This window comes from Ovis aries, chromosome 5, assembly GCF_016772045.2.
Source record: "Ovis aries strain OAR_USU_Benz2616 breed Rambouillet chromosome 5, ARS-UI_Ramb_v3.0, whole genome shotgun sequence".
NCBI classification, from domain to species: domain Eukaryota; kingdom Metazoa; phylum Chordata; class Mammalia; order Artiodactyla; family Bovidae; genus Ovis; species Ovis aries.
In genome coordinates, this window is record NC_056058.1 from 2613551 (window position 1) to 2626993 (window position 13443).

Sequence of the window (13443 nt, forward strand, 5' to 3'; positions counted from 1 at the left end):
CCACTCACCATGGTTCGCGAACATTCTGAGAAATCCTTCTCTACCCTTAAATAATTAAAATCATCTATGTTCTCATCTAAGAGTTTTATGAGAAGTTCCTTTGTGGCACAGTGGAGAGGAATCTGCCTGCCAACGCAGGGGACACAGGAAGAGTTCACGTGCAAGCTCTAAGAGCAACCAAACCCATGCGCCACAACTGCTGAGCTCAAGCTCTAGAACCCAGAAGCTGCAACTACCGAGCCCGTGGGCCACGAGCACGGAAACCTGTGCACTCTAGGGCCCACGAGCTGCAACTGCCGGGCCCATGGGCCACGACCACCGAAACACGTGCACTCTGGGGCCCACGAGCTGCAAGTACCAAGCCTGAGCGCTGCAACTTCTGCGCCTGCCTCCTGCAACTACTGAAGCCTGTGTGCCTAGAGCCTGTGCTCTACCACAAGAAAAGTGACTCAGGGAGAGGCTTGTGCACAGCAGTGAAGAACAGCCCCTGCTGACCACAGACAAAGTCCACATCCAGCAACAAAGACCCAACCCAACCAAAGACAAATAAATCATTTTTTAAAAAGAATTGTATGATTTTCTCTTCTATTCCCTTCAATTCCAAAAGGAGCTGACCATGTGTGGGATGAGTTACAAGTCTGATCTTTTTTTTCTATTGATTTACTACAGTTGAATGTTTAAGTACCATTTATTAAGAACATGCTGTCCTTCCCTTTGCACTGTTCCACAGTTTTCTTTTAAAAAGAAGGGGAACGTGGTCATCTACTTATCGGTGTCTGGGATCCCTATTCTGGTCCTTGGGTCTCAATACCTGTCCTTGCAACAAGACACTTCTGTGTTCATTTCTGTAGCTTTCTAACAGTATTGATATCTAGTATAGCAGATAACTCTCCTTTTGTTCTTCAAGAGTGAATTCACTGTACATGGTCTTTGAAATTTATATGTCAATTTTCAAAGTCACACTAAACAAACATTTATTTGAATTTTAATGGGTACTGAACATGTTTTATTGTTCAATTGATTTCTACCCAACATTTTCAAACTTTTTGACTGTCTTTTAAATTTTTTTCTAACTTCTCCCTGCCCTTACAGAACCTCTCAGCACATTTATTAGACTTGGAATTAGATATTGATCCTTTTCAAGCCATTGTAACTTTCAAAATTTCATTTTCGAGATGTCTGCTACTATTCTTAGACATGGAAGTGTTCTTTTCATACTGATTTTTTACATGGTAATTATTTTTAACTATCTTATTATGTTGCATATTTTATCTTTTGGATAAATCATGTTATCCATGAATTCCACTTTTGCTTTTTCACACTTTTATACCTTTCACTTTATTTTTGTCCTAACTGTGTTTTAGAATGTTGGACAAAAGCAGTAACAGTTGGCTTCCTTGTCTGGTTTCCTATCTCACAGGAATAGCTTTAAAACTCACTTTTTTTATGTACAGATAGCTGGTTTGCCTGCGGCATTGTTTATCAAATTAAGAAAGAATTGCTTTCTGTATAATTCATAAAGAATTTTATGGCATGGTTTGAAGCTAACTTTATAAAACACTTCTTCTGTATTTAAAATGCCAAATCTTATCGAATACTTTATTCTGCATATCATGAACAGATTGCTTGCCAACGTTTGTAGTGTGTAAAGAACCTTGTATTTCTGGAGTATGACTTTCATCACAGCATATTACCGATTTTCCTCTTATTATATTCTTAATTTTGATATTTTGTTCCAGAGTTTAGCTTTGATATCCATAATAGATCAGTCTACAGTTTTCATTCTTACTACTTTCCCTGTCAGATACTGGTATCAACGTTACATCATCAACATGAAACAGAGACTGTATCTCCTTTCACTGTTCTCTAAAAAATTCTCCATGAACAAGACTTTTTTTTCCCAAAGTATTCCATACAATATGCCAGTGGAACTACTAGGACGAGATCTATGAGAAGATTTTTCATTACGGTTTCAATTACTTCAAAGGTTTTAGGACTATTTAAGTAGCTGAATGTTTCCTGAGTCACTTTTCATTGAGTTTTCCAAGAAACTAATCAATTTGTAAAAGCTTTCATATTTATTGCCATGAAAAAATTGTCTATTCTCCTAATATACCATTTTAAAAAATATATGCATGCGGGGATAGGAGAAGCTACCATTCCTGTCCAAATCTAAATATATAAATCAGACTCCAAGCAGAATTCTGACTCAGAATGTTCTAACAAAAGACATAATAAAATCAGTATTTGTTTTGAAAATGTACCTAGATTTCGTTATATGTAGATGCACAGATAACTTCTAATCCCATGTATAAGGAAGAAAGAGTGTCTAGAACACTTAAAATTTTGGTAATCCATAGCGCAGTATTGAGATAAATCAAGTACGACAGTGTTGCCCCTGCTGCTGCTGCTAAGTCACTTCGGTCGTGTCCGACTCTGTGCAACCCCATAGACGGCAGCCCACCAGGCTCCCCCGTCTCTGGGATTCTCCAGGCAAGAACACTGGAGTGGGTTGCCATTTCCTTCTCGAATGCATGAAAGTGAAGTCGCTCAGTCGTGCCCGACCCTTCGCGACCCCATGGACTGCAGCCATCCAGGCTCCTCCGTCCATGGGATTTTCCAGCAAAGAGCACTGGAGTTGGGTGCCATCGCCTTCTCTGGTGTTGCACCTAGTCTGATGAAATTCAACCATCTCTCCTCGTGTGAACCCCCACGCATTGCTGGGTGGGGCATCCAGGAGCTGTCAGGACAGCCAAGAGGAGCAAATTCACATACCCACAGTTGAAAGGCATCTGGTTTACATCAGACTCCAAGTGCAAGACAGAACCAGAGGCCCAGACACCAGGGAACACCCAGACGACCCTGGGCACATGCTGGGAACTGACGGCCATGCATCACTGTGTGGAAACGCCACTCTGGCTTTACAGGATGCCCTTCTCCCTTCTGTTCACACCCTCCCATCCAGCGCCCTTTGCCCGGCCTTGGGTATGAAAATGAGGGTCAGAGGACAGAAGGCTGAAAGAGATGAAGTCTAGGGGAAAGACCATCGGGTCTGTCAGGGGTGCAAGCCTGTCCCATCACCTCCACATAAGGCTAACTTACTACCTCTAAACTGACCTGTGACGTCCAGGTGGAAGGAGACCTTCTGGCCCCCGGCCTCGCAGCTATACTCCCCGGCGTCCGCCTTGCCCGCCTGCTGCACCACCAGCTTCCGGGTGCAGCCCTTGGCCTCCAAGTGCACTTTCGAGCTCGAACTCAGCTTCTTCCCGTCCTTGTACCACGTCACCTCCGTCTGGGCCTGGGCCACCTCGCAGCTCAGCGTGGCACTGGTTCCCGCCACGGCCTGCACTTCACTGCGTGCCGGCTGCTCCTTGGCGAACACCACCGAGGGCTCTGGGGACAGAAGGGGATACACGGAGTCAGAGACCGCATCTCAGTCAGGACAGTAGCCCCGGGCAGACGACCTGGATTGAGAGCTGGAGACTTCTCCAGGTTCTGCACCAGCCTATTGCCCTGAAAGGAGCCCCTGCCTTTTTCAGCAATGAGAGGCACAATTGGCACATTCTCCCATGGATTCCTGTAAGCTGGTCTAAGGGTGCAGGCGCTGCTGGAAAATACTTCTCCTCTGCTTATGGCATCTGTAGAGTCAAGAAGCAAGTGTTCCCCAACCTACTTATATGGTGCCCTGCCATCTCCACATGGTTACACGGGGAAGTTTCCACCTGCAGTCCACAAAGACGTCTCAGGCTTGGCACCCTTGCCTGCTCTTACTATGGTTAACTTGTGGCCATCTGCTGGGAGTGCCTGCACGCTCCGATGGCTGTCTGCATCGCTGTCTGAGGAAAAAGAAGCGGATCGCCCTTCCCCTTAGCACTGGGTTTGCCATCACTGTTCTCTTCTTGTTGGTGACGCTAGTCAAGCCTTTTGCCCACTTGCCCGTAGCAGGCTCTCTCTTTTCTCCATTCAGCTCTGGCCACTCCTTTCCATTTAAAAACAGGAGAATGACGAGACAGCTAAGTTTTAAGGATATGCCCAACTGTGTGGTTGGCATTTTTGCTCTTTGATCCAGTCCTCTGATAAGCCAGAGCTATTCCGTCCAACAGTGTCATAATGTCCACTAGGCCTTGGAGTGTAGATCATCTGTGTTCTATTTAAGAAATCTCTCCTTACCCTAAGTCTTCAAAACAGACCATTTATCATCTGAGGGTTTGGGGGGTTTTACCTTTTACACTAAGATTTCTAACTCACTATGAGTTGACCTTTGTGTGTTATGTGAACTGCTAGTACAATTTAATTTCCCATATGATTCAGTGGTCCAAGCACCGTTCACTAACACAGCATCCTTCTCGACCTCTCGAACAGACAACACGGTAACCAATGGAAGACACAGGCGTAGGGAGGGGTGGCACAGGAGTCCGTTTATGAAGAGCTCTTTCTGAGCTCACGGTTCTCCTGCTCTGATGTGGTAACTATTCCTGTACTGGGATCCCCTGATCGTTAAAACTGCAGCCTTACGGTAATCCCCGACATTAGGTACCGTAAATGCTCACCCTGTGCCTTTCTTCAAGAAAACAAACCACTGGCTGGACAGTGCCTTTGCAGTCTGCCTGTTATTCTTCCTTCAGAACACCCTAAAAACACATTTGGTGTTATTTTGATTGTTAATAAATATCTTTGATTTTTTTCCCTCCAGATTTCTATCCAACTCTTGCAATCTCATCTCTCAAGAATCTTATGTAATTTCCCCACATGCAATCTTACGTTATTTCCCCAGTATGTGGGGAAACTACCAACTTTTATCAGACCTGAAAGAAACGTGGCACAATGGTACTAGTCTAACTCTTTCACACAAATTTCTTATTCCGAGCATTCCTTGCCAGGACTCAGATGTAGAAATGTTTCCGCATATTGATTTTTTTACACACTAATCCTACTCAAGAGTCATACACAGTCTAGCAATTTATCATTGAAATTATCTGAGCTGATTATCATCTCATCAGCAAATTCCACCTTGATTTTGATTTCTTCAAAACTGTTTGCCAGTGGTTTTATTCCCCTCCTTCCTGAACTCGGTGGTTAGATTGGCCTACGTGTGCCATCCCACACACCAAAGATCTCCCGGGACGTCCTAAGCGGGATGTTGCTGTTGCTGTTGTTGTTTTATAGGAAGTTTACAACATTAAAAAAAAAGAACACTTTTACATAGCTCACTAAGAATTTTAAAGCAAGAATTTATTTGTTCAGTATTATCAGACTGTTTATCTCTCCCATTTAATCAGCCACTTGATTCTCTATTCATGGAAATGATGACATCTTTTTTCATTCAGTCTCTTAATGTCAAGCTTTCTGTCTATTACCATGGCCAAAGTCAAACCCAAAGTGCAAGCCTGGACTAGGATCGCTGATCTCTGCCCTCAGATACACGACTGAATCCATTTTGACAACATTTAATTTATGATTTGGGCTTTCACAGTATACTGGTTCACAGTGTACTGGTCAGTATACTGATTCACAGTACCCTGGTCAGGAATTTCCTTCTCTCTTCTTCCGCTGTGTGATTTTTGCTGCTGTTATGTCCTGTGCATGAAGAGAGCACTTTCTTTTTCCCTTCTAGGATCATCTTCACAAGAATGGAGTAACCGCTTTCCAAGTAGTTATTTACAGTGTACCAGAGAACTATGGGCTGAGAAGACTTTTCACTATTGGTCTTAACGACTGACAAGTTATACAGCTCTTTGACTTTCCCCGATCTTCTTTTGTCCATTTTCACATAGTTTCCTGGGATCTAGCCACATTTTACAATATTCCAATACTTTTATCTTAGAATAGTCATTGACACGTTCTGAAAACAACTAACCATGTGAGATCTCAAGTATCTATACAAACCTGTGAATATATGAACCTTACAGAGGCGTGGTCCCAAACTGGTATGTGCTGGCACCTAGGAGTCAATGTGGGATGGCAACCCATCTCTACTTTCCATGAAGACATTTTTTCCCAGAAGAAGAATAACCTGATTTCTTAGACTATCCTATGTTCTAGGCACAAGGAACACACACTCACTGACCATTTGGAAAACAGAACAAAATAAAGACTGCTTTGCCAGTCAGAGGCTGCGAGGATAGTGACTCCTCACGAGCAAAAACTACTGATGTGGTAGGAGTGCCTTTATCCCTTCCATTCCTAAACCCATCAGTAACATCAAGGGAATATTGACCTGGGTCGTCCAACCTTCTGAAGCCCTTGGAGAAACCATATTTTATCTACGATGATCACCCTGAATAGCACTGGTGACTATACATATCACCCTTTCTAATTCCCTTTTCAAGGACATGACAAGAAAACATGGGCCAATTTCTTGCGACCTACAGGCAGTAAGAGCTTCCACATCAAGCAAAAGGGAGGACGGGCCTCTCAGAAACCTAATATTTGATCATTCAAGGCTCACTCCTGAGATAATTCCAAGGTCACGTGGCCAACGTTCCCCCCTCCCCACAAAATAAATGATGAATTTTGACGAATTTTTGATGAATCTGGGATTCATCAAATTGAAACAGCTCAGACCAACCAAGAATCTACACAAGGTCCTGGGTGAGGGCAAGTGGTGGCTGTCAGAAAAGACATCCGATGAGAAGAAAGTCACACATCCCCACATCTACTCCAGCCCCAAGCTTCAGGGAGAGTCAGGGTCCTAACACAGGAACAACAGGATCGTTCTGGGCAGATGCTAAGACAGTGTGACTGAGCCCCCTGCTGCAAACAGGTAGAAAGAAACAACCCCTCTTCTTTCAACCCCCACCCTCCTCTCCATCCACCCACCCCTGAGCCCAGACAGGTGTCAAGGTAGGGCATGGGAGACGGGCAGATATGAAGGGATAAAAGCACCAGGTGAGCGCACACACATCTGGTGAGGCTGGAAGCGAGTCCCCTCATCACCTGCACACAGGCCAGCTCAGCGCCCTGCTCCAGGACTGACCTGTGACGTCCAGGCGGAAGGAGACCTTCTGGCCCCCGGCCTCGCAGCTGTACTCCCCGGCGTCCGCCTTGCCCGCCTGCTGCACCACCAGCCGCCGCCCGCAGCCCGTGGCCTCCACACGCACTTTCGAGCTCGAACTCAGCTTCTTGCCGTCCTTGTACCACGTCACCTCTGTCTGGGCCTGGGCCACCTCGCAGCTCAGCGTGGCACTCGCCCCCGCCACGGCCTGCACTTCACTGCATGCCGGCTGCTCCTTGGCGAACACCACCGAGGGCTCTGGGGACAGAGGGGGATACACAGGGTCAGAGACCCCATCTCAGTCAGGACGGCAGCCCCGCGCAAAGACAACCTGGATGGGGAGGTGGGGTGTGGGGTGATGAGAAGGGGCAATGGGGCTGGAGATTTCTGCTGACTCGGCACCAGCCCTGTGCCCTGAAGAGGACACCTGAGTTTCTCAGCAAAAGACTTACAATTTAAGCATTCTCCCATGGGTCCTTCTGAGCTGGTCCAGGGGGAGCCACTGGAAAAGATTCCCTGCTCCTGGCCTCAGCAGGGTCCTGAGGCAACTGCTCCCTAGCCTTCCTAGATGGACCCACAGTCTTCTCCCTACTATCATGCAGGGCTTTCCACCTACAGTCCGTGGAGTTGGTTCAGCATCCTTTCCCGTTCTTCCTGTTGTCAGCTGATGGCAATCTGCTGGGAGTGCTTACACCTCCCTGTGGCTCTTTTTACGCTGCATGAGGACGGAGGAAGCTGAACCCCTTGGCACTGGGCTCACTCACTGTGACTGTGTTCTCCTTCCTAGCAACACTATTCAAAGCTTTTCACAACACTATTCAAAGCTTTAGTAGGCTCTCTCTTTTCTTGCTTCACCTGTGGCTGTTCTTTATGCATTTAAACACCAGAGAATGATATAGGATTTAAGGATCTAAGGATCTTTCCAACTATGTGACTACCATTTTTACTCTTTGATCGATTCCTCTGATAAATCAAACTTTTCCCTTTCAATAGTTTTCACAACTTCTCATCTCTTTCATTGTAGAGCACTGTGTTCTATTTAAGACATCTTTCCTTACCTTAAATCTTTAAAAATATCATCTGAGGGTTTTTTGGGTTTTACCTTTTACGCTGAGGTTTCTAATTTACTACAAGTTTACTTTTGTGTGTGGTGTGAATTGCTATTACAACTTAAGTTTTCTGTATAGTTTTCAGTGACACAACCACAATATTTGAAGACCATATCCTTTCTCAACTTCTCTGATAGGCAACAGAGTAACAAACGGAGCATGAGGAAGGTGGGGAAGGAGGATGGCTGATGCAGGAATCCATTCATGCAAAGAAGTGTTTCTGAGCTCACTATTCTGCTCCTCTGCACTGGAATCCCCTTATCTTGAAAACTGCAGCCTTATGATAATTTCTAACATTCAGTTCAGTTCAGTTCAGTCACTCAGTCGTGTCCGACTCTTTGCGATCCCATGAATTGCAGCACGCCAGGCCTCCCTGTCCTCACCAACTCCCGGAGTTCACTCAGACTCACATCCATCGAGTCAGTGATGCCATCCAGCCATCTCATCCTCTGTCGTCCCCTTCTCCTCCTGCCCCCAATCCCTCCCAGCATCAGAGTCTTTTCCAATGAGTCAACTCTTCGCATGAGGTGGCCAAAGTACTGGAGTTTCAGCTTTGGGTGCCAGTAAATGCTCCCTCTGAACATTCTTCAAGAAAACAGCAGATTGATTGTACCAGACCTTTGGAATCTGCCTGCTATTCTTTCATCTGACAATCAGAAACATATTTTGTTCCATCTTGATTTTTAATAATAATTTTTGATTTCTCCCTCAGACTTCTACCCATCTATTTCAACCTCTGCCTCTCAAGAATCTTGAATAATTTCCCCACACACATCCTCTTAGCAACTTCTATCAGACCGGAAATCAGACCCATGATACAATTATACTACTCTAACTCTCTCACACAAATTTCATTTGCCAAGCATTCTTTGCCAGGACTGGTAGGCAGAAATGTTTTCTGCATATTGATTTTTTACATACTAATTCTACTCTAGAATTATACACAGTCTAATAATTTATCTCTGAGATTATCTGAGTTAATCATCACATCATCAGCAAATTTCACTTTGAGTTTTTCAGAACTGTTTGCTGTTGATTTTATTTCCTCGTTACTCAGCTCAGTGGTTGGAGAGCCCTACATTTATCGTCTCTCACATCAAATATTTCCAGACACACCTTGCTGTATTTGTTGTTGTTGAATGAATTCTATAATGTTAATTTTTAAAAAGAATACTTTTATACATTTGCTAAGAATTTTATGGCAGGAACTGGTGATCAGTATTATCAACATTTTTTCCTTAGTGTGTAACATTCAAGTTTAACCAACCATTTGATTTGTACTCATGGAGATTAGGTCAAGATAGCAGAGTGGACGTACACTCACCTCCTCCTGGAAGAGAACCAAAATCACAACTAACTGTTGAACAACCATCAGCAGGACTAGGCTTGAACCCACCAATAAAGACACCCCAAGTCCAAAGACAAAGGAGAAGCCACAACAAGATGGCAGGAGGGGTGCAGTCATGATAAAAGAAAATCCCATATCCACCGGGAGGGTAACCCACGGTCTAGAAACAATGCTACCACAGAGGTTCTACCACTGTTGTGAAGGTGCTGAGCCCCACATCAGGTTTCCCACCCTTGGGATCTGCTAATCCCCAGGGAATCTAACCTGAAGGATTTGACTGCAGATTTCCAAACGCCCTGGGGAAACAGAAGCTCCACCCCTGGAGGGCACACACAATATCCTGGGCGCATCAGGGCCCGGGGGAAAAGGAGCAGTGACCCCACAGGAGGCAGAACCAGACCTGCCTGCCAGCATTGAGGGTCCCCTGCAGAGGTGTGGGTTGGCGGTGGCTCAGCACGGAGGTAACAACACTGACAGCAGCTGTCCAAGGAAGCACCTGCAGGCGTGAGCCCTCCTGGAGGCCTTTGCCATTAGCCCTAGCCTAGAGCCTGCAGATACTCAGCAAGAATCACCGCAGGTCAAAAAACTAACAGAGAGGGAGCGCAGACCTGCCCATCAGCAAACAAGTGGATTGAAGTTACTGACCGCTGCCCTGCAAACCAGAGCAAGACCCGGTTCTACCCACCGCCAGTCTCTACCACCAGGAAGTTTGCACAAGCCTCTTAGATAGCCTCATCCACCAGAGGTTAGACCACAGAAGCACAACATTCTTAAAGTGATGGAAGAGAAGAAACTATAACCGAAAATACTCTACACAGCAAGGCTCTACTTCTGATTTCATGGAGAAATCAAAAGCTTTGCAGACAAGAAAAAGTTAAGAGGATTCAGCACCACCAAATCAGCCTTATAGCAAATGCTAAAGGAACTTCTCTAGGCAGGAAATGTAAAAGAAGGAGAAGGCCTACAAAACAAAGAAAAACAATTAAGAAAATGGGAACAGGAGCATACATACTGATAACTGCCTTAAATGTAAATGGAATAAATGCATCAACAGAAAGACACAGACAGACTGGCTGAGTGGATACAGAAACAAGACCCACGTATATGCTGTCAAGAGACCCACCTCAGACTGAAAGTGAGGGGATGGAAAAGATATTCCATGCAAATGGAAATCATAACAAAGCTGGAATGGTAATGCTCAGACAGAACAGATTTTAAAACAAAGACTGTTATAAGAGATAAAGAAGGACACTACATAATGATTAAAGTTCAGTTCAGTTCAGTCGCTCAGTCGTGTCCGACTCTCTGTGACCCCATGGACTGCAGCACGCCAGGCTTCCCTGTCCATCACCAACTCCCGGAGCTCACTCAAACTCATGTTCATCGAGTTGGTGATGCCATCCAACCAGCTCATCTAATCTAACGATCAAAGGATCAATCTAAACAGAAGATATAACAGTTGTAAATATATATGCATCCAACATAGGAGCACATCAATATATGAGGCAAATACTAACAGCCATCAAGGGAAAAATCAACAGCAACATAATAATCATGGAGGACTTAACACACCTCTTTTGTCAATGGGCAGATCATCCAGGCAGAAAATTAATAGGAAACACAGGCCTTAAATCACACATTAGACCACATGGACTTAATTGATATTTACAGAGCATTTCATCCAAAAGCAGCAAACTACGCGTTCTCCTCCAGTGCACTCAGAACATTCTCCAGGATTGACCACATGCTGGGCCACAAGAGGAGCCTTGGAAATTTAAGGAACCTGAAATAATCTTTTCAATGAAAGCATTTCAAAGCTGAAAGCACCTTTTCCAATAGCGATGCTACGGGATTAGAAATAAACTGCAAAGACAAAAAAAAAAAACTATTAAAAATACAAACACGTGGAGGCCAAACAATATGCTACTGAACAGCCAATGAATCAGTAAAGGAATCAAAGAGGAAATCAAAAAACATCTAGAGACAAATGAAAATGAAACCACAATGATCCCAAACCTGTGGGATGCAGCGAAAGCAGTTCTAAGAGGGAAGTTTATAGCGATACAGTCTTACCTCAAGAAACAAGAAAAATCTCATGTTGATGTATGGCAAAACCAATACAGTATTGTAAAGTAAAAAAATTTAAAAAAAAAAGAAAAATCTCAAATAAACAACCTAACCCTACACCGAAAACAATTAGAGAAAGAAGAACAAACAAAATCTAAATGTAGTAAAGAAGAAATAAATCCTAAAGATCAGAGTAGAAATAAGTGAAAAAGAGACGAAGAAAATGATGGCAAAGATCAATGAAACTAAAGCCTAGTTCTTTGAAAAGATAAAGAAAATTGATAAACTTTTAGCCAGATTCATCAAGAAAACAAGGGAGATAAATCAATAAAATCAGAATGAAAATGAAGAAGTTACATCAGATACCACAGAAATACAAAGGATCACAAGAGACTACTACAAGCAACCGTATGCCAATAAAAGGAACAGCTTGGAAGAGATGGACAAATTCTTAGGAAGGAACAATCTCCCAAGACTGGCTGTACTCATGGAGACAATCACGTCTGTCTGCATTCAATCTCTCGAAGTCGAGCTTGCTCTCTATTAACGCTGTCAAGGTTAACTCCAAAGTGCAATCCTGGACTTGGACTTCCACCAGCAATCGCTAACCCCTGGGTACATCGCTGAATTCCTTCTGCTAACATTTAATTTACAATTTTGGCCTTGTTACTCAGAGCACCCTGGTCTCAAATTTCATTCTTCCTGCCTTTCTGGCGTGAGTTTGGTACTGATGTCATGTTCATGGAGAGACTTACAGAGTATATCTCCTTTATCTTTCTCTAGGACCAAATCCACAAGCATGGAAGAATACCTTTCCCATTTCGTATAGTTTAGCAGACAACTATGGGGCTGAGAAAACTTACCATTATTGGTCCTACTGATTGACAAGTCATGCAACTCTTCAGCTCTTCTCTATCTCCTCGTGCCCATTTTCATAGTTTCCTAGGATTTAGCCACATTTCACAACTGCTCAATGGTTTTACCTTAGACTACTCTAACATGCTCTGAAAACCACATCTTCCAAGGGTGCATGGTGGGGTCTGGGGTATATACACACACCCACAATCTTCCTATCTGCCACGGTCACAAAGCGTTAGATGTTCGGACCTACAAGTCAATGGAGGATGGCGGCCCACCCCTATTCGGCATGAAGGCTCTCTTCCAGTTCTTAGACGGCCCAAGAATTGGAAGGCTCTCTTCCAATTCTTCTGCTTCATGGCTGAAACAGAGATACTCACTGACCATCGGTTAGGGGAATTAAATGAAAGTAATTTAGTTCAGGCTTCAAAGACAAGAAAGCAAAGTAGACCTCTGACCTTGCTTCCGACCTGCCCAGACATAGGCCTGACTAGGTGCCAGATGTGAGTACAAGCTCAGCAGCATCATAGATAAGAGAGAGGGCAGATTAAGGGATTCTTGAGCCCTGGAGAGTGTCTGGCCAACCATACCTGAGGCTTAACAACGAGACTTAACAACCTTCCAAGCTTTGCAAAACAAACAGCTTTGTAAAACACGATTAACATAAAACCAAAGCTGCAATTTACTCCTTTGCAGCCAGGCATTATAAACAGGAACCCCCAAACTGTAATCTGAGGCCTCACCCATGGAGCAGATGAGCTGCCTGAGACGTGTTCCCGACTGAGACTCCAGAGCGCTGTTAAATGGGATTTCCTAGTGCTGTTTGAGTCCGGATGTCAGTAAAAACACAATCTGGTGATGTATGTACTGTTACCCTCCTTTACTGTTCTATTTATCTTTTCTTGTAATGGTTGTTTATTGAAAGTTGTTTACTGAGCTTTCCTGGTGGCTCAGATGGTAAAGAGTCTGCCTGCAGTGCGGGAGATCCAGGTTCAATATCTGGGTTGGGAAGATCCCCTGGATCTTCTCCCCTGGAGAAGGAAGTAGCAACCCACCCCAGTACTCTT

General features: G+C 44.3%; 1 protein-coding gene across 42 annotated transcripts in view; it reads right to left on the minus strand.

The window, feature by feature from the left end:
* The window catches only part of OBSCN (obscurin, cytoskeletal calmodulin and titin-interacting RhoGEF), a 231601-nt gene that overhangs the window by 172851 nt on the left and 45307 nt on the right, over positions 1 to 13443 (minus strand). For 41 of the 42 annotated variants that reach the window (XM_042249479.1, XM_042249500.1, XM_060416154.1 and 38 more), the window contains 2 exons: positions 6977 to 7252; positions 3118 to 3393 (listed from right to left, as the gene is read on the minus strand). In XM_042249479.1, coding sequence (XP_042105413.1) covers positions 3118 to 3393; positions 6977 to 7252 — 552 coding nt within the window. The remainder of the gene's footprint in view (positions 1 to 3117; positions 3394 to 6976; positions 7253 to 13443) is intronic. The other variant, XM_060416153.1, reaches the window with a different exon arrangement.